General features: G+C 49.5%; 1 protein-coding gene across 18 annotated transcripts in view; it reads right to left on the bottom strand.

Annotated features, from left to right (window-relative positions):
• Positions 1-281: 281 nt before the first annotated feature.
• Positions 282-21091, bottom strand: part of FHIT (fragile histidine triad) — an 899923-nt gene continuing 879113 nt past the window's right edge. For all 18 annotated transcript variants that reach the window (XM_019504830.1, XM_019504846.1, XM_019504826.1 and 15 more), the window contains 2 exons: positions 8203-8312; positions 282-594 (listed from right to left, as the gene is read on the bottom strand). In XM_019504830.1, the coding sequence (XP_019360375.1) occupies positions 8211-8312 (102 nt within the window). In that variant the 3' untranslated portion in view covers positions 282-594; positions 8203-8210. The remainder of the gene's footprint in view (positions 595-8202; positions 8313-21091) is intronic.

Below are 21091 nucleotides of genomic sequence, written 5' to 3'. Positions count from 1 at the left end.
ACGCCTGAAGCCCCCGCAGCTTCGTAGCAACACATTAAAAGCAGGAGGAAAATGTATGATCTTAAGAAAGGTTATGCATTGCTTGTTCTATTATCTTATCTAGCCAAATGGTAGCTCTCCGGGTCTATCTTATCTAGGCTGTAACAAAGCCTTGGTTTCTGCGGAGCACAATAGCCCTAAAAGATCTAATTTTTCTGAGATACAATACCTTACGTACTACAACAGAATCTCAATAAGCACAACATGGAGCACTGCTTTATAAAGTACCCAAACACAGCAGATAAATATTTCTGCTAATATTTTATTTCAATGTAGGCCAAGGGACAATTTTAAAAGACTCACTCTAAAGCACACAGTTCAGGAAATATAGGCCGCTAGTCAAAATGCTGTTTGGAACCAGGATGTCAGTCGTTTTAGATGAAATTCAACCCTGATGATATCCAAAGGTGTAATAAAATGTTTCAAGGAAGACGCCGGTGTTTGCAGAATGTAATAAAATATGCTTAGCTGCCGTTTCAGTGCCATGGAGAGCTAGAGCACGAGTCCTTTTTAGGGTTTCGCGTGCCTCAGGATTTGTTCCAGACAGTGTCTCACCTGAAAAATATTGACCGTAAAAACAGACATGAAGTTAAAAGCAACAAACACTTCTGGCCTGTGTTAGACAAAATGTGAGTTTATATATTGTTAATTGGCTGGATGCTGCTTAGCATGTTATGAGGGGAAATATGGCTAGTGATAGAGAAGATGAAGTATTCAGTGGTAAATCCAGACATGGCATATGCAAGCTCTGATTGCAGCCTCTTGTACTTGGAGAGGAGGAAAGGATGGTGCGCAGTGACTGTGAAAACAGCAGAGCAAGAACCCTGGACATTTTGCTTTGATTTGTAACACAGACTATAAGCAAAGCTCACTTGCAAGTAGCACTAACCCCTGTACATGGCCTGGCACTCGACAGCGGCAGGCAGGCCTGTTATTCTCATTGGACGGCAGGGGATATGATGCACAGGAAGGTGAAGGGACTTGCCTGAGGTCACTGAGTGTACCAGTGGCGGACACACGGGAGCCAGAGGACAAGGGGCTGCAAGGGGCGTTCTGGATCCCGGACTCATAAGCAGCAGCATAATGTGGGACAGACGAACAGAGCATGTGCCCTGGATGTGACGTCACCATCACGGATGCGCGTGCGCCCTGAGGATGCGCTGCTGTGCAAAGGCAACAGACTCATGAGCACACGCACGGGCCTGAACAAAACCGCATGCATACGGCACCTGCCAGATGGCTGTGGCAGGCAGGCACCTGGCTAAGGACTGCCGCCAGTCACGGCCCTGACAACGTGACTTGGCAGCCTTGCCAACCTGCCATTCGGCTTGTGGCGGCCTGGTTGGTTGTCGTCGCCACGCTGCACCCACAGCAGCTGCAGGGCTGCTCACACGTCCGAGTGCAAACATTGCCAAGCCTCCCGCGTGTGAACAGACCCAGCAAATGCCCAGGGGACGCAGGAGGACAGTTCAGAGGCGAGTGCCACATGTCCAACCGCATCCCTCTTCTGTCACACAACTCCCCACATGAACAGCATTTTATACCTGGCTGCCCACACAACTTGGCTATCCAGACTCACATAATGGGAGCTCTTAAGCTGTGCGGCCTCATTCAAGTTGCCGGTGACGCTAGGCAAAGCACTAGAATAACTTGATTACAAAAAAAACCCTTTGTTAATACCTGAGCTCTTCAGTGTTTGCTTGTCTCCTTTTTTGCCTGACAGCTGCACTTTCGTGCCTTCCCTTCGGGGCTCCTGAGGAGCTGGTGCCCGCAGTCCCCACACGAGCGTCAGCTTCTTTTGTGCAGATGCGTTCGCCTTGGCCTTGGTGCCCAAGTGTGTTGAGCCTCCACCGCGTGCCTCTCCTCGACTGACGGTTGCTTTGTACATATTTTACGAACCTTTTTCGAAGAGGGTGGCACTGCTCGGTCTGCGCATCCTTCAGTAACCCACGCCAGGACAGCGCAGGGTTAGAGCTCAGCACCGTTTTGGTACCGATTCAGATTTAAAAGCCCTCAACTGCTCTTTTCAGCCGTCTTTGAAACTTCAGTTTGGCTGGACGCCACCCATCTGCTTTCTTCCAGAGCCCCTGACGCTGCCCGATCAGGCCTGGCCTGGCCTCCCCTTCTCCCCTGGCTCATCTCTGAGTCTGTTTGATTAACCAAGCATGAAACCAGATCAACCAGCCTGAAGATACTTGGTACACGATATTTCAGATTAGCACTAATTCTCCTGGCCACGCGTGTGAACATCTGGCCTTTCAGAGGTTCTTCCCACTACACTAATGAACTTAATACTTTGCCTTTAAAGCCGTGCAGCCTTATCTATCTTCCTCTTAGTCTCCGGCGTTTTGACGGGAACTATAACTGCAGCTTCCAAGCGCTGATCTGGGTGCCTCAAGGGACCATAGAGAGGTGAGCCAGTATTACTGACCCTTGAGAAATGGAGACACCGAAGGTGAAAAGCAGTCTTGTGCTGAGACAGTAGTAGGCCCGTGTGCTAGCAAAGCCCTCTGAGCAGGACACTGAAGTGGGAGCAAAGTGCCAGACCTCAACAGAGCGAAGCCAAACGATCACCTCTGCCACGGGACTGCATCAACCACGGCTCTGACACACGCTGACTGGAGCGAGACCCGCCGTGCACGGCCAGATGAGATATCAGTCCATATCAGCACATCCCACTTACATAGGGAACCCCTATGCCCCTACAGCGGGGGTGGCTGCCACCCGCTGCCCTGAACGCTGCACAGTTTGTGCCGATGAGAGGATATGGGGATGGTACTCAGAGGCGTGAGCAGCCCCAAACCCGCTGTGGGCGCAGCACGGCGATGACATGAGGTGTGTTTACCTCTCCCATGTCAGAAAGACTTTCGTGCCTTCACCAGCTTTCCCCTGCACACACGGGGCTGCATACAGAGGCTTTCCCGACACTTCTGAAGGCCAGGCTGTGTTTGCCGACGGGACTTCTGCTCCTGCTAGCCGCTTCCCTTGTGTTCAGCTGAAATGAAAAAAGGATTACTTTGTATTTATTTGTTTCTTACAGCAAGAAAACTAATTTTGGGAAAGAGCGTGGATCCTCTTGTCGGAGCCGGGCTTCTCTTCTGACTTTCCAGCTCCCGCAAGTGTAATGTCATGCCCGCGTGGCAGGCTTGGGGCACTGCTGCCCTCCTGACAGCCGCTCGCACGGGTGTTTCTCACGGCGACCGCACAGTGCCTTTGGAGCTGAAGTTTCACTCTCTGGGGTCATAGCAGCTTCTCATGGACAAGCAAGCAGTCAGCTCCTACTTTCTAATTAATGGTTCTTAGAGGCTGCTGAATGTGTGATCTAATTAATAGCACTTAAGGCTGGAGTGCGGAGAAATCTCGAGCTGATTGCTAAAATGCATGTTTACTTGGGGATTATGTGCAAACAGTTCCTGAGTGCAGTCGCGGGCTCGTGGGGTCTGTGTAACAGTCAGCTCACGGGATGAGCCAGCTGTGCGGAGGGAGCAAGGCTGCTGCCAGCGCTCCTGCCACGCAAGGCCAGGGGAGCTCAGCTGGTTCCTCCCCTGCTGCCAAACGCGTCTGAGCTGAGGGGAGTGTGATGCTGCAGTTGTGCAGAGGGGCTAAGGCACCTTGCTGCAGCCTGGACTCGCGCTGCACACTAACCCGGTCAGCCCAGGGGCAGCCGGAGGCAGCCGGATATGGTGCAAGTCGCCTTTCTCCATTCCTGGCGTCCTCAACCCGGATGCCGTTGCTGAGGGCATGCGATGGTGCTGATGCTGTCATACCTGCTCCCTCCTTGTGAATCTCCATGGTCTCTGGGGACTGGCACACGCTGCTCCCATCAAACGTCCAGATCTGTGCTCTGAGCACGCCACAGCAGCGTGTCCTGCATCACGGTGCCGGCCGCACTGCACGGGGTACGCGGGCACACGCTGTGCACACATCGCACTCCCACGCAGGCCAATGGGGAGGGTGGCAGTGGGGCAGGCCAGGGGTTAGCTCTGCTTTGCTGCATATCCAGTGGCCAAGCTCCTGCTGTTAGAGCTACAGGGTGGGCTTCGGATCCATGTGTAGGCTGCAGAGAGTTGGCATGGGGGGCAGACAATGTCACCCTCTGCCATCAGTCACCAAAGTCCAACAGCAAGACATGATAGAAAAATATTCAGTGCAGAAACGTCTAAGAAGCAGAAAACTCCTACCAGTATCTGCCAGAAACACCAGAGAGGAAGCAGGGGACATCATGGCCTCAGAGAAGGTGGGAAAAGCAGTGGAATAACAACCACACACAACTACCATCTGCACACCCTCCTGGTCCTAAACTCCCATGTAAGGCAGGGGTAAACCTGAAGCAGCTGTGATCAGGCTATGGAGCCTTCAATAAAATAAAACATAAAATGGGCCTTACAAACTCACCATCACGCCCCTGTGGCAAAGGAGATCAGACAGCCCAGCATATACTAACCGGCTGCCCTCTCTGTGATCTACCAGAGGGAGCAAACAGTCTGAAAGACTGTAGTAATATTGTTGGATCTACTCTTAAATGGTTGGAGGAGTCGACTTTCTGAAGTCATAGGCAAGAAGATGACGATGATGACCCCATGCCCCCTTCATTTGCAAGATGACGACCCTGTGCCCCCTTCTCTCGAAAGGCCAAGAACTGAGTGCCAAGAAGAACAGGAGCCATGGGAGAAAAAAGGGTCAAACAATTAACCCTCCTAGGCCTAATAACAGGAGGGCTTCCCAGGCCAGCTGGGGCTAGGGGCTCAGTGGATGTCCATGGGGCTAGCAAAGGGTGGTGCCCAATGACACCAGTTGAGACAGGCCCTTAGGGGGAGGGGAGTGGGGCTCAGATAACCCATTGCCTGGGCCCACATCTGCCTCTAGCACCTCCTTCTCTTTTGGATGGGAAGAAAAGGAGACTACAATTCACATTGTCTGAGAGTGTGGAAAAGACAACTTCTCAGTCGTGGTGTCAAGTCGAGGGCGGGCGCGTAAGGAGGCCTGACACCAGACAGCCACCCTTGGCATGCAGGATGCTTTATTCTGAGCCCTTAAAAGCAGATCCTGCCTTTGCAGTGACACGTAAAATATTCATGTGTTTAAGCAATTAAAACCTACTGGATATATATAGCCCCACCGGTAGCTGGCCACGGTGTCACCGTCATCCTTGTTATTCAGCGGGACCCTCTGGCATTGCGCTTGAGGTTGGCTGAAGCTCTAATGGCATCAGAGGGTGGCTTTGGTTGTGGGTGTAACAGGGAGCTTTCCTGGGACTTGTCTCTCAGCTCAAGGAGGGGGCTCGTGGAGAGCCAGCCAGGCAGGCAGACAGCCAGACAGACTGAAGCATATTTCGAATCACACCTGAGAGTCAGTAGGCACACTTCTCATCTTCGCTACTCTCTGGTACGTGTGCTGTGCTTTCAAATTCAGGAGACAGCAGGACATCAAAACATTTACCCTACTAACAAGGCTCTTCATTCTTGTGCTGGGTAGAAACCTGGCGAGATGCATCTAAAAACAGACTCGAGAAGGGGAACACAGCGCGCAGCATTGCCCTCGCAAGAAGCGCGCTTTCTCTGTCTCTCCATCCCGCTCAGGGCACCTTTCAGTAAGCGTTCTTGAGCTGAATAACTGAGTGCCCGAATTACTGATGGTGCCAAGCCTTGGTGATATCAAGCAAGGACGTGGCACCTTCGAAGCGAAGAAAGACTTTTTTTTTTCCAATTAACTTGTATTCCCCATAAAAGCATCTGTTGTGCTTGTGCATTCAGGTTGCCCAGGCTGCAGCGAGACGGAGGTGCCGAGCTGTGGCAGGCAGGGTGGGTCATCTTACTTTGGCCATGGAGAGGCTCTGTACTACGTCCTCCAGGAGCCCGGCTGCAGTTGCAGATGTCCTGAAGAGGAAGACTCTGCCTGACGAGGCAGGAATACAACGAGGTGCGGGGAAATGGTGAAAGAAGGGGTGTGCATGGATACTTGTGCTACACAGCTCTTCAGCCTCACCTCATGTATGTGGCCACGTGCACAAACGAAACCGCGTCTTCCGATCATTGCAAGGAATTACCTACTTACTGTGACCCAGAATCGAATAAAATGCAGCCAGAGATGCTAAGCAGGATTTATTTCTTCAAGCAACCCCCAGGACATTTCGTGCAGCCAGGGGTCCGATGTTCAAGCACGCTAGCAGGCAGCTCCAACAGTCAGGAGAGTCTGTGGGAGAACAAGGCCTCGCAGACATAGGAGGGAGACCATTAAGAGCTTCCTATTATACTCACGTGATATTTTCCCTTCTTTGTGATGGAGAAAGAACCGACCACAGGGTTTTAGCTGTCCTTGGTCTAACAACACCTGCAAGTGCTGACACTGGGATGCACCGTGAGCAGGACCACAGCCAGGCCTACCCTGCGCTAGCAGGACCTCCTGTGCCAAGTCCCGTTTGGGCAGCAGCCCCCTCCATTCTGCCCTGCGCCGGCTTGCATCATTTCCCACCAAAGGACCGTTGTTAGGAGTCGACTTTCAGGCATCAGATGAGACATATCCAGTGAATACAGCTGCGTGGTTTTCCTGGACCTTACAGTGTCACGTGCCTGCCACGAGTAAACCATTCAAATGCATCGAATGGTCTCAGAAGGGACACGGTATCTAATCACATCTCTCAATATTTGAGGCCCTCTGTTCAGCCATGCTGTGAGTACCCAAGTCCTCCCTTGGGAATCAACCCAATGAATTGGTGTAGAGGAATCACACAAATAAACCTGATGAACCAGTATTTCCCCTCCAAGCGCTCAGCAAGAACGACAGTGCAAAAGACCCAAAATGCTGTTGTTTGTTGGTTCCTGAATTTCTACATTCAGCTTTTTCTAACCGTCTCACAGGCAGCAATAAAAACTCAACTGAAATTGCATCTGGGGATGCTTAGATATGCCAGAATAAATCCTCCATAGGTAAAAAGCAAAAATAGCACTGAAGGAAAATGATGATGCCCTCATTAATTTGCTAGGAGTTTTCATCCTTTCAGAAATAGGGTCAAGGGAGCAGACAAGGTGTGAGAAGTCCAAAAGATGCTGAAGTGCATCTTTAAATGATGTTCAGAGCCTTCACATTTCCAAAGACAACACTCTGCCGGGAACAGGAGTTTCACGGTGATGCCGCAAGTTTGGGGATCATGGGGTGAAAGCAATGGCAAGCAACATATAACAACACAGACCCAACAGCAATGACATACATATCAGGTCAGCCCCGTATGCTCACTGAGCGTCTTGTGGGGCGTTAGCCAAAAGTTTTGCCAACTGCGCTGGGAGCCGCAAGTCACAGCTGTGGACAAAATGAGGTTGGAACGAGAGCATTCGACGATGGCAAGTGACAGACAGAAAAGGAAGCCTTTGCAGTCCTTACACCCGCACACATCCCAGCATAGCTCATATTGATCTCACGGTGGCAATTCAGCACTCTTGGAAAGCTCTGACATTTGGGCCTACCAGCGCGGGATGAAAATACCTCAGTTTTTAGAGCACGACATCCAAGTGCTTGCCTAAGCAGTTTCTATTTTTTTCCCCCTTTCCTTCAAAACTTTTCCCTTTTGGACCAGTGGAAAACTTACCAGGACACGTGGCTCTTCAGCGGGTTAATTTTGTGAATGAAATCAAACAAGTGCTTTATGATGGAAGGAAGGAAAATACACAAGTATACACACACACCTCTCTTTAACCAGCAAACACGTGACAAACACCCACCGCGTGGACACCCAGGCTATTTCCTATTCCAAGGGAAGCGATGTGACAGACACCTCTGAGCGGTGGCTGCTGGCAAATTCAGGCTTCTCTAATCAATTTTGTCTTGTTGTCTGGGAATTGGATGCTAAATCTGCCTCTGAGGTGTGATGGGGGCTTTGGAGGAGGCCTGTGTTGGAGGGATCACTGTAAGAGCATCAGTTTTGAACTACGCTGACATGGGCATAAGGCAAAGAAACTCCCTGCCCTCCCATGTGCAGCTCCTGTGCCCCCTTCCCTCTACCGTCTGTCTCTTGTAGGGTTTCCTGCCTCCACTTCTTGTGCTTTCACTGCCCTACCAATGCCTCGAGACAGGGTCTGCATTTTTAGGGTGCCCAGGTGGGACCTACCAGTCTTGGGTGCTGCCTGGATACATTAATCTGTGCCACCTGCTCAGGATGGGGTTTTTTACCTCTGTTTTTACTGGAAATATTTCTTCAGACTTGCGGCTTCGGCTGCCATGTCCTCCTCTGAGCGCCACTTGCTGGGGGCATCCTCTTCGCCTTTGTCGTGGCGTTCCAGCTTTGCAGTGGCAGGGGAAAGGGAGAAGAACGGAGTTAGTTCATGCTCTCTCAACGCTCCCACGGTCAAATTATGCGTGCGCGGTCGGGATCCGCTGAGGGTGATACCGGTGGCGTCTGTGGAGATGGGTGATTACAGCATGGATTGTCTGGGCCAGCAGCTATAGATTTGGATGGAGCTGGTCGATTCTGGGTGGATGGGTGGGACTGGTAGGGGTGGTACTTTGGGAAGGGAGGGGAAATGCTCCTAGTCCAGGATGGGCAGTCCATGGCCTGATGAAGGCTTGGGGTTGATGAATGAGTGCTATGACATACAAGTATGACATTATACAGATATATCATGTAAAACTGGCTCTGCCCAGGCAGCCAGGATTGCTCTTGAGGCCATTTCAGTTTAGGTCCATATCCTTCCTCCATGGAAGTTTAGCCAAGCTGAGTGGGGGCTACCTAACCATGCCCTTTTATCCCATTAACCACCTTGTGTGCCAGCTGCCCATCCAAATGGGAATGAGAACATGCATGTGAAATAGTTCATTACTGCCTTAGGTTTGGAAACGGCGGCACATACAAAGTCCTACTTGGTGCAGGGTGAGTGCTACATGCCATCAGTTGTGTCAGGAAAGCCAATCCCTTCACACTAACACACCGCCCTAGCGCACGCATCCCTGTTCCTACCTAAACAACCTCAAAGCACGGCAGCCGCTGATCAGACAAAGGCAGTCACTGCACAAGATGGCAGAAACATCAAGAACATTCAAATTAAATGCCTATTTTCGCTCAAAAGTATTGCAGGTTTCAAACGTGTCTAGGTACACAGTGCAGTGCGGGCTGTCCTAGGAGCACCGGTGCTTCCGAGGAATAACTTAATGTCTACTTTTTTGTGGCTGTGTGAGACAATGGTGGAAAATAACGAATTTGCACCTCTTATTCCTGAACAAACTTTAGCACAGAAAATAAAGCTCTTAAGAGCAGAGATGAAAACAATGCTGCATTTAGCCAAGGCAACTGCATTGCCATATATGGCACGTTTAGCAATAAACTAGGATTATTAGCATATATCCACCTCACAAATACTTTTATTTCTGCTATGTTTCTCCTGCTCCAAATTTTGCTGCCAGCTACAGTCCGACGCAGCTTTACATTCTGCTGCAGAGATTTCATTCTGCTCAGCAGATGAGGCTACATTAGAAAGCTATTTCCTTCCATGCCAAGGCAGATATGATATGATAGCTGTAGGCAAATGAAACCGTATTACTGTTTCACTGGTACAAGACTAATTTTCATTTTTATATTAGCTGTAGGTATGTTATAAATCTATCTTGTAATGATTTTATAGAATTACGGAGAAAGATTTAAAAACCAGGGGAAGGTACACTGTGTACGTTGTCATCATCTATCCTGTCTGCCTCCAGTACCTGCATCAGAAACAGAAGCCCGGGTGCTAAGTGCCTTCAAACAAATGCAAATGCGGTTGCGCGCGAGACTGCGCCGCTTCAACTGGTGCAACAGGAAGATGCTTGTGGCTAGTCAGGAAACGGTCCCGGCTTCCTGTGTTTCGCAGAGAGGGATATGCTAGTGCTGAGGAAGAAGTTAAACCCACCAAGTGGGTAATGGTGCCTGGGCAAGCCTGCCCTGCTCAGCCCTCTCTCCCCACACCTCCCTCCATGGCCCCTTTTGTCTCCTGATGCCTTTCTCCACTTTCCAGGAGTCCTGGGCATCACCTTCCCCCTCTCCTGCCTCCCTGCTGTGCTCTTGAGAAGCAGAACTGGGTTTTTTAAGGCTTTGCTGTTTGTTGGTCTGAGCCAAATGCTTGGCCACTGGTTTCTCAGACCAGCCAGCCAGAACCCAAAGATGGATTAAAACCCCGAGAGCCAGACAGTGCAGGACAAACCCGGGCTCCCTTCCAGGCCACCATTCATTTTAATTCCACCTACCGCGAGAAATGGCAGAGCCTTTTAACACCGCCGTGCGTTCCCACCACCCCGCTCTAGACCTCACCCAGCACGAGGCGTCCCCGAGCATGGTGCGCTCTCTTTCGGTGCCGATACACGAGCGCTGCATTTCCCGAACGGAAATCAGCGCCAAGGTGACGAGAGGAGGAAGTTTTCCTTTGCTACACAACCACTAACCTTTAAAAGCAATCAGTCCTGGACACGAGGTTACTGTGGGGGTAGAGGGGGCAGCACTGGATCCTGTACCTCCAGCAAGAGAAATCGCTTGACTTACGCAGCAGGCAGAACAGCCTGTCCTATTTACTCCGTGCGACTGCCCCCTCCTTTGCCTGGGGAAAAGGGGCAAAAGGCGGCTCTAAGAGCCCTGGATCTGTCTGGCGGGGAGCTCCCCTGGCTAAATTCAAGAGCAGGAGGGAATTTGCAGGCAAGGAGTGGGAGAAGGAAAGCCACCTTACCCCCTTCCCAATGGGCTGCAAGGTGGGAGTGCATGGCTCCTGCTAACAATGCACGAGCTGACCTCCTCTGCTCCTGAAGCTGCTACGTGCTGGCTTGGCCCAAGCATTGATGGAGCCGCTCACCCTCCGCCGTTTCATAGGGACACGGCCCGCTGCATCCTGGCATCTTGTGGCACCTGCCTGCAATGCTTCTTTGTGGATTTCCACAAGCGCTCCTGATTCAGGATGGAGACAGGCCGAGCCTCATGTGCCTCATTACCTTTCTGGTTGGGTGCGAGGGCGGTACGTGTATGCTGCGTAATGCCAAGATGACGCCACCAGCCAGAGCGCGGGTTGCCCGTTATCCTCGGGACAAAGTGCTCGGGGTGGCGTTTACCCCTTTTTCACACCGTGGGCTCAGCACTCCCTCCCACAATCAGTCAACCCTCGGCGCTTCCCGCTGGGTTAGAAACCTGCCTGGTTTGGGTGAGGAGTCAGCGGTGTCTACGGGGCGCAACACAGCATCCCTCCACGCTAAACACAGATACAGCAATTACGCAGCCCTCCAATCACCGTTGCTAAGTAAACTGCACCCACAGCCCGCTCGCCAGCCTCCAGGGACTAAAGAGTGGCAAGAAACCCTTTGGCAGGAGCTCAGCGAGCTGCTGGCAGAGAGGAGTTTGCAGGGGTCAGCGTGAGCGTTGTCTGGGGCAAGTTCTGACGAGCAATGGAAGGAGGATAATGACAGCCCTTTTCGCTTCCTCAGACTCTGTAATCCAGCACAAGCTCTCCACACATGCCTTGCGAAGAGGATGGCGGGGAGGAAAACAGAGCCTTCTCATCACTCTTGGGGTTTTGCTCCCTGCACCTGGGGAGGGGTGTGAGGAAAGGTAAAGGATGCTGGCGTGCTTGCCCGAGGGGCGTGCAGGGCCACTCCGAGGCAGCTCTGTTCTGCATGCAGGGGCGCAGGGCAGGCAGGCTGCGCTTCCCAGCGTGGTCCAGACATGCTGCCAGTGCCACGGTGCACACAGCGCCGGTGCTACGCACGTGGATGGCCCAGGCGTCGCACAAAATGGTGACCTGACAGGCTGCCAAGCCCGCTTTGCATTGCAGAAACCTGTGGCGCGCGGTTTAGAAATGTCAGTAATGCTCGTGTGTGCGAGGAGAGGTAAGCAAGGTCCCCACTCCAGATGGAGAGCTAACCAGCCGCACACATAAGCAAGCAAAACCTATTTGAAACCAGTGGAAAAGCAGCTTTTTCCATGCTTAATGGATACAGGAATATCACAGAAATGCAAGCATTAATAACAGAGATAAGAGAACAAATTAATGTGGCTGAGCTACATCCCTCTCAGAGGCAGGGTTGGGATGGCTCCAGAAAGCAGCCATTGATTGCAGCCTGCTTCTATTATGTTATAAACTTTTCTATTTTTTTTTAAAATTTGAGACAGACGCAGAAGCACACATTACACAACCCTCAAATCACCGCTGCCCGGCAAATTACATAGCGTGTCTGCTCGACATTCTTCAAGCACCGAGAGTCTTGTTTACCAACCTAGTACATCTTCTTGCCTTGCGGTACGAATAAATGCACTATTGCTAAGATATGCCCTTCTTCAAGCAGATCATTACTGATGTCTGATTCTTTGGGCTTCCTGATAAATTACCCTCTTCTTTCACCTCAAGCAGAAAATGCTCTTCCACCAATAATCCATGACTGTCAGTTTTGATTACTTGTAAACAGCAAAGCTCTTGAAATATATCTCTTTGCAAAAAATGTTCATTTTCTCACTCGTGCCGCCCAGCATCACATAACTAAAAGTTGTGCGTGCTGCAGAACGCTTTGCGTTTTTATCACCGCAGTCCTTCAGGGAAATGCAATATTATTTCATAACACATTCGCGTGGTGGGACTTCTTCTTGCCCTTTGCAGAAAGGAACTCAGAATTCACAGTCTGGCAGGCTGCTGTCATCCTGGGTCTAGCAACAGCCATTACTTTTGAGTGACAAACACATTACTGCATCTTCAACTTATGCAAAACCGCTGGCAGGAAAGCACAAGTCGTTTATGTGGCTTTCCAGCTAAAAGTGCTGAAAAAAGCTTTGATATTAATTAGCAATATTCTGATTCTCAGTGAATGTGTGGTGTTGATGCTGAAGAGTTTGCAACTCCCGAAGTATTAACGTACAAGAAAAATTAGAGTGCTGGAAGGTAATTATGTCAAACTACCGCACTACAACAAAACTCAATTGCCTAGCCAATTATATAGTATAATATCACATTATCGAAGCCAGTAGCCAAAGGAAGATCTAAGACTTTGCCAGCCTCACAATTTGGATCCGATCTTACTTGCTATCCAACTGGCGGTGTCAGTGCGAATACGCCTTGGGATTGCAGCGCGTCGTTCCCAGACCGAGTGTCTGTGCTACGGTAAATACTGCAGAATGGTATTTCATGGTCAGGCTTCCATCTGAATTGAGAGAGGACTGAAAGTTTCTCTGTGATAACCGCAGACTGCAAAATGCTTCAGTGTACGATAGCGTGAAAGCAGAAGAGGGTCCGGCCGATACGAGCAACTGACAAAGCAGCTGAAGCAGGGAGCGTTGCACTGGGGCCACCGTTTCCCCAAAATTTCTTTGGACCAAGACATACGCAGGGAAGACCATCTCTGCTGGCAACAGGACGCAGGTGGTACCTCTCTCTTTGTGCAGAAAAGCCAGCATGAGATTCTGGCTGGGTCCTTTGGGGAGCTTGCTGTCGTCTTGGTCAGACCCCTGTGCCCTGTGTGCTCGACCACTTGCTCCAGCCTGTTACAACAGGGTCGCTGCACACCTATCGCTCCCAGCGAATCCCTCCGCACTCCTAAAAACGTCGAAACAACATGACTTTTGCCGACCTCACACCGTTCCCTGTGCTGGCGTGTTCTGCTTCTTGCCCCTGGCTGGGTCTGCCTGGTCCACCTAGGCCAGCGAAGCCCACCCAGGGTGCCACAGGAAGCGTGAGGAGGTAAGTGAGGTGTGAGAAGATAAGGACAGATTCAGGCTCCAGGTGCGAGTTGATAAGCAGATAAGGGCAGTAGGGCTCTCCCTACCTGGCAGCTCCCCTCCCCTACTGCCCTTCTCTCTGCCAGGAGGTAAGCACTGTAATAAATAAGTTCAGTTTGGGGTGACGCTCAATCACAAAAGACACGGAGGATGACTTGAGGCTAGCAGGGGGTGCCTTCAGCCCCAAAATGGTGAGAACCACTGATCTAGACTTAGGGCCCAGACAGGGGCTGTGACTATACAGGGCCTTGCAACATATAGCCCCACTCCTGGTAGGGCCTTAGGCATGAAGGATATAACTTATATGGTTAAAAAGTCCTGTGCTACTTCCACAGCATCCCGCGATGATGTCCCTATGAGCGCGCCATGTAGATCGGCCCCGGCCCCGGCCTGCATCTACACAACAGGTAGCACAGACTCTGCTGTCATTTAATCACCTTCACAATCGCTACACCCGCTAGGGAAAAAAAAATATCGGCATCCTGTGAATTCCCAATCCGCTGGTTTGACTTGGGATCCTACCTCGTTTACAGCAGGACTTCTAATGAGTCCAAAACATAAATGCTTGTCATTGGAGGAGTCTGCTGTGTGCTTGTCTTCTGTTCAACCCAGCCAGGATGAATGGATAAGGTGCCCCAAATAAATCATCTGTGTTTTCTGAGGCGTTACATTTTGTCCATGTCTACTGGAGATTCCCCGCCTCCTCCTCCCCTTATTATTTGGGCATATATACATGAAAAGGACAATGTATTCATTATCACTAATGCTGATATTATCTTCATCATTCATCTGCTTCACTGGAGTCCAGAGCATCAATGATGTATTTTAAAAAAACTACTTTTTGCATTGACCCTTTGCTGTCATGGCTTTAAGCTTCTCACCTGGTTTTCGATGCGTTGCGGGAGGAACTGCAAACACATGGTTGACTTGACATGCGAGAGTAATGTCAGCCGTCCTCGGCAAAGCACTTCAACGCTGCTTACCTCTAAGCCCACACTGAAAGCTATGGCCATTCTCGTTTCAGGGGTGGTGTTGGTTGGAGCCGTGTTGGTTGGTCTAAGGACACAGGCAGACAAGGTTTTTTGGGTGAATATGATATCTTTTATTAGACCAACTAAACAGGAAAAATTGTTCTTGACAAGCTTTTAGGTACAAACACCCTTCTTCAGGCATAGGGAGAGTGTGTAGATTGTCTTGCCTATGCCTGAAGAAGGGTGCTTGTGCCCAAAAGCTTGTCAAGAACAATGTTTCCAACTATCTTTTACACCAACTAAATAATTGGAAACATTGTTCTTGACAAGCTTTTGGGCACAGGCACCCTTCTTCAGGCACAGGGAAGGCAATCTGCACTCTCCCTGTGCCTGAAGAAGGGCATTTGTGCCCAAAGGCTTGCCAAGAACATTTTTTCCAACTATTTAGTTGGTCTAATAAAAGATATCACATCGACCCCAAGAAGCTCGTCTGCCTATGTCTGTTCTTAAGCCCTGTATGGAATACGGACCTAGAGAGCACATGCATCTGACTGGAAACTCTTTGCTCAGTCGGGCCTGGTTTCTGACCCTCAGAAACATGTTTCACAGCAAAACCGTACGTGAACACAATGAGAAAACCCACCTGGCTCCTTTGAAACAAACAAAGAGTCCTGCGAGAGTAGCTCTTGGAAGCTGCCTTGCAGCACCGGCACGGTGGGAGGTGGAAAGCCCTGCCCCAGCCGTGCTTGCTTCACCTCCAAGATTCATCTCTCTCCCTGCAAACCCCTGAGCCACCAGGATCCTCTGGAGAACTCTAGCAAACGTATCCCCCGTGCTCACCAGGGCTGCTTGTCTGGGTGAGGAAAGCATTGCCTCCTCTAAGTTGTACAGGCGAGCTTTATATTTCATAATAAAAGCTCTTTGAATGCGGCCTCGCAGCCTTTGAGCAGCAACACAAACTGGGTCCTGAAGATGATCTATGTGTAGGAAGGCAGTTTCAGCAGAAAGGCTTTGCACACTGGAAAGAAAACACTTAGGATCAGACAAGCTATTTTGTTATGGAGGAGTTAATGCTCATTTAATGCCTTTCACATCAGATCTGAATCCATATGTTTGCATCACTTCCCACTCCCGCCCTGCTCCCCTGCCCCCCCACCTGCGGGAAAAAAATAACACCAACCAAAAAACAGATGGCACTGCAATGAAACATTAAATCCTATTCCAATACCGCAGCAATACCATGAATATTTCACAGAGGCACCGGGGTTGAAAAGACAACACCATGACCTTTGCAAGTACCTTAAGGGCTGTCTGACCTCGGAATTGCTCCTGACACACTGAGGACGACACACAGCAGCGAGGCCAAAACTATTTTTTAAAAAGTTGTGTATAGTTTTAAAAATTAGTATCTCAATGTTCCCATTATATTCTGGCAATATGAATGACATTTACTCTAGCTCTGAGAAATGAAAGAAATGCTAAAAGACAAGCTGCATTAAGAACCCATTGTTATTCTGCTGACCTAGTGTCATTCTTGCCAGACAGGTTTTGTCAAGGATAAATGCCCCAAAGTCTGAAAAACTCATCTCCTAAAGCAGCAGCAAAAGAAAAATAAGACGTCCTCTGTATCTTAAATACATATACAACCTGGCAGTGGCTCACGCTGCTTTTCCTGACATCACAGAGGGTTCTGCATGGCATACAACCACGGATATGCGAGCAGTGCTGCAAGTCGGAAACTCCAGATGGCTAACTGCCGTTCCCAGTTTTTGCCAGTTGGCTGAATCGTGCCTTATAAGCTGAACCTGTAAATTGGAAGTTTCCTTAAAAGACGCTACGCGGATGTTTGACTAATTTCTTTGCTCGCACTGCAATCTTTCCAAAATAGGCTGTCCACAGCAGAGCATGCACAAACCCTGCATTCGGGGGTGGTGGACATGGACGGAGCGGGGCTGTCGGAGCAGGCCAGGGAGTGCCAGACTGGAGGAATCATAGAAAATGAGGGTTGGAAGGACCTCAGGAGTCTCATCTAGTGCAACCCCTGTTCAAAGCAGGACCAGCCCCAACTACATCATCCCAGCCAAGGCTTTGTCAAGCTGGGTTTTGAAAACCTCCAAGGATGGCAACTGCACCACCTCTCTGTGTTACCTGTCCCAGTGTTTTGCTACCCTAGACTTACCTAACTTCAACTTCCCTTGCTGCAACTTGAGCCCATTGCTCCTTGTTGTCATCTGCCCCCACTGAGACCAGTCCAGCTCCATCCTCTGTGCAGCTGCCCTGCAGGGACTTGAAAGCTGCTATCAAATCCCCCCTCAGTCTTCTCTTCTGCACTCTAAATAAACCCATTTCCCTGAGCCTCGCCTCACAAGTCATGTCCCCCAGCCCCACGGGGGACATTTTTGCTGCCCTCTGCTGGACTCTCTCCAACTTGTCCACATCCTTTCTGTAGTGGGGGGGCCACAGCTGGACACAGGACTCCAGGTGTGGCCTCCCCAGCACTGAATAGAGGTGAAGAATCGCTCCTTTGACCTCCTGGGAATGCTCCTACCAATACAGAAACAGAGCGGGAGCGGGGGAGAGAGTTTCAGCTTGCTCCAGGCAAGGAGCAGCATGCCTCTTGGACATATATTAGGAAAGAGATGCTTCTTCCCTATATACATTCACTACATACCACTGCTGGCAGACCATGCCACCCCTGACCCTTTGAGCCTTGCAGAAACAGAGGATGTTAGCCAAGCCCCTTTCCTAGAGCAACAGAGCGCTGCCCCACGACCCCACTAGCCTCACTGAGTGCATTTCCCTGGGCTTTCCGCTGCCGAATCTGTTTCAGACAGGGCATTTGGCCCTTACACACTGCACGTGCATTTGGACGAGGAAGGACACTCAGCGCCTTTGCCCCCGGCCTTCAGAACACTTATGAAAAATATATGTCTACCCCGACCTTTTCTTTGAACAGCAACTGCTGCGACGACCGGTTTAGCTTGCTGCAGGCTACAATATCAGCTCTGTTCCTGAATAGCTCGGTGTCTGCTTAGCAATATTACAGAGGTTTCTGTTGGCACAATGTCATGTTGTCCTGATCAGGGCTTTGTTTCAGACCTTTCTCTGTTTCTTCTACTTGTAGGAGCAACGCACGGCAAGAAGAGAGCGCGCTGTGATTTTTGCTCTTGAGGTATCATCACTGCCTTTCATTAGCTTGCAAGAGCCCGAGCCCACAGACGGTTTTGGGTTCTGTGAACAGCTCTGCATCTCCAGAAATATGCTACACCGATTGACAAAGCAGTACACATTGTGAGCCAAAAGCCACAAGCTTTATTTGGGTGAAACTCAGGTAGGCTCTAGCTTTGACTGGGCTATACGGGAAAAATCACCCCCAGCTCTCATCTTATGGGAAGGAGTCCAATATCTTCCCCACTGCCAAGCTTTGATAGTGGCCCTCTGGAGAAATCCTTTTCTGCAGAGTTGGAGGGAGACCTGAAGTTTCACCCCCAGTGAATAATGAAGATGACCAACCAGTCTGAAAGTAAAATTTCCTTTAAATAATCTATAAAATATCTGTGGATATGGGGAGAACTTGTTACAAGCTGGATACGTGGCACAATGAAGATTATAGGTAAGTGCTTTTTATTAAAATACTGTAAGTCTTATTAAAGAGGGAAGGGCAAGTCAGCGCTCATATTTCTACCTATACCAACCCACACTTCTCTAGTGCTTCAGTATAAGAATGCATAGGTAACAGTATTTTGCAATAATATAATACATCAGTAATAATGGTTTGCGCCACGTCCTATAGCCGATCAGGCTGGAGAACCCTGAAGAAGCGCTATTCCTGTAATTTAGACCACGCGCTCAGGAGCTGGAGAGAGCCAGGCAGCACGTGGACAGAAAGTCAACGAAATAAATAAGTGAAGTAGAAACTGGTGGGGAAAATGCTACCCAGAATTTGCTGAACCTCAAAAAATGAAAACTGCCTCTGGCACAGCTTTAATTTAATTGTAGGGGACTGAAGGAAGAGTTCAGAGAAGTTTTCAGTAGATGTGAATCGTACATGTGCTCGATGAGCAGAGTTTCTACATTATCCCAAAAGCTTCCCTTAGTATTTTGGGCTAAAGTTAAAGCTGCCTAAATGTGTGGCTCGGATTTGGCACAGGTCTTTGGTTTCAGCTGTTTGCTAGGCACCACGCGGGTTTCTGTTTCCGTCTCGTGATGGCAGAATTGGTGAGGGGAGCACCGTGGGAGGATTTACACGAGGTGTCTCAATCACTTGAACAGCTTTCCGGCCTTCTCACAACCGTTTTGCCAGCCCCTGCCAGGAGGGACACTAGGGTGTTTCTCTGTGCCCGGGTTATCCCAGCTCCACGCTCAGTCACGCCATGGTGGACGAGCGACTCCGGGGCACTCTGCCCTGCGACAATGATTCCCTTTCGCTGGCGGTGCTGTAGTTGTGCAAGGCACAGTCTCAACAGCTTTATTTTCTGCATGGCCACATGACATCCTGTGAAACTCTTCAAACAAAAAGCCACTTACAGGGCTGTCTGTACTCGTGTCAGCTGATCATATTGCAGAAACCAAATGACCCTTCATATATATTTCGGCTAGGAAATTGCAGTTCTGCTTTTAATAAAAAAAAGAACAATATTTTACTGATGGTACATAAAGTCTGCTCCACCGGGAAGCTGGCATGGTGCCCATCATCTTCCACAAAGTTCAGTATCTTTGTCAGTGCTCATATACTTGACTTCTTAATTGTGTATGTTCACTGGCTGTGTCAAATGGAGTTTTCCTTTGCCTTTGCTCACTGTGTATTACATCTTTTAATCGGTATATATAATTACTTACCACAATCTGCCATGCCAGATTTTCTAAGCATTAGTCTAATTAACTTAAGCTTGATAATTATGTTTCAGATATCATAACAGTATGCCCAGAACTTGCAGATTATGCTGCTGGCTCCATTGATTCTGATAATATCTTTTTCACTCTCACTTTTTCCTTTTCTTTTCTTCTCTCCCCCCCGCCCCACTCCCAACGCTTCTTTTGGGGAAGAAATGGGAGGAGAAGAGGTTGGCACTTAGTTTTGGTGTAGTTGAAAGTTTTCCTGCAAACAAAATCAGTTTGTTTCTATTAACAAGCCGTCAAATAATTCAACACAGGGATACAGCGGATCAGAAATGCAAGGTTTTCATATACGTACATGCCTTGAAAGATAAAGGGGTTACTGAAGAAAGAAATGTGAACCTCCTGCGGTCAGAATCACACGCATTCAAACACAAATCTACGGTGGCTAATGGTCAATTATGAACGTACTTGGACTTTCCACAGGTTCCCAGTCTGAGTTACTCTAATGATATGCCTGTTGGCTCCAGCCCGCCACCAGGGAGGCAATAAATAAGTGATAGCACGCACAGGACCTGGCGCACACACCTTTAAAGCACAGAAAGATCATCCTCTGTGAACAGAGGCAGGGCATCTGAACATATTAAATATGCAAGGCTGAGACCCCAAATAAGGTAAATTATGCAGAGAAGACTTATGTCATCATTAATACATAAAGGAAGACAGAAGAAATCTGAGACTGGGTATTGATTTTTGTTGGCTTCCTGATTGAAAAGAAACCCCTGCGTTTCCCTTCCTTAAAGTCCAATTTCCTGTTCTCCATTTACACGGGGAAAACTCCCCGGTTATATTTCGTGTGACTTTCTTTTTCCTGGCTGATAGCACGACTATTGTGTGTCACCAAAATGAATGGCTCTAGGGCTCTGTGGTTTAATGCACTTTATCATTTGCAAACATAAAAGAAACACAATTAAAAAAAAAAGAATTGGAGCAGGCACATGATAAAGAAATGTTTATGCCTACATCAGCTAGGTAAAAATATTAGCACAACCGAAGTCAGGGAGTTTCATAGTTTCATAGTTGGTCGGGTCAGAAGGGACCTGAGCAGATCATCGAGTCCGATCCCCTGCCATGGCAGCAAAGAGTCCTGGGGTCAAACGACCCTGGCTAGGTGTTCATCTAACCTCCTCTTAAAGCCCCCAGGGTAGGAGCCAGCACCACTTCGCTTGGAAGTAGGTTCCAGATCCTAGCTGCCCTGACCATGAAGTCGCACCTTCTGATGTCTAATCTGAATCTCCCCTCTGCCAGCTTGTGACCGTTATTCCTGGTCACTCCTGGGCGTGCTTGGGGGAACAGGGACTCCCCCAATGCCTGCTGATCCCCTCTGACTAGTTTGTAACAGGCCACTAGATCTCCCCTCCCCTCCTCTCTTGTGGAAGCTGAACAGGTTCAGGTCCTGTCGCCTCTCCTCGTAGGGCCTGCCCTGCTGCCCCCGGATCATGCGAGTGGCCTCCTCTGGACCCTCTCCATGCTGTCCACATCC

This window comes from Gavialis gangeticus, unplaced genomic scaffold (genome assembly GCF_001723915.1).
Source record: "Gavialis gangeticus isolate Ggan-Ray unplaced genomic scaffold, GavGan_comp1, whole genome shotgun sequence".
Classification (NCBI taxonomy): domain Eukaryota; kingdom Metazoa; phylum Chordata; order Crocodylia; family Gavialidae; genus Gavialis; species Gavialis gangeticus.
Note: the sequence above shows the minus strand (reverse complement) of the source record. Positions and strands in the feature narration are given on the sequence as shown.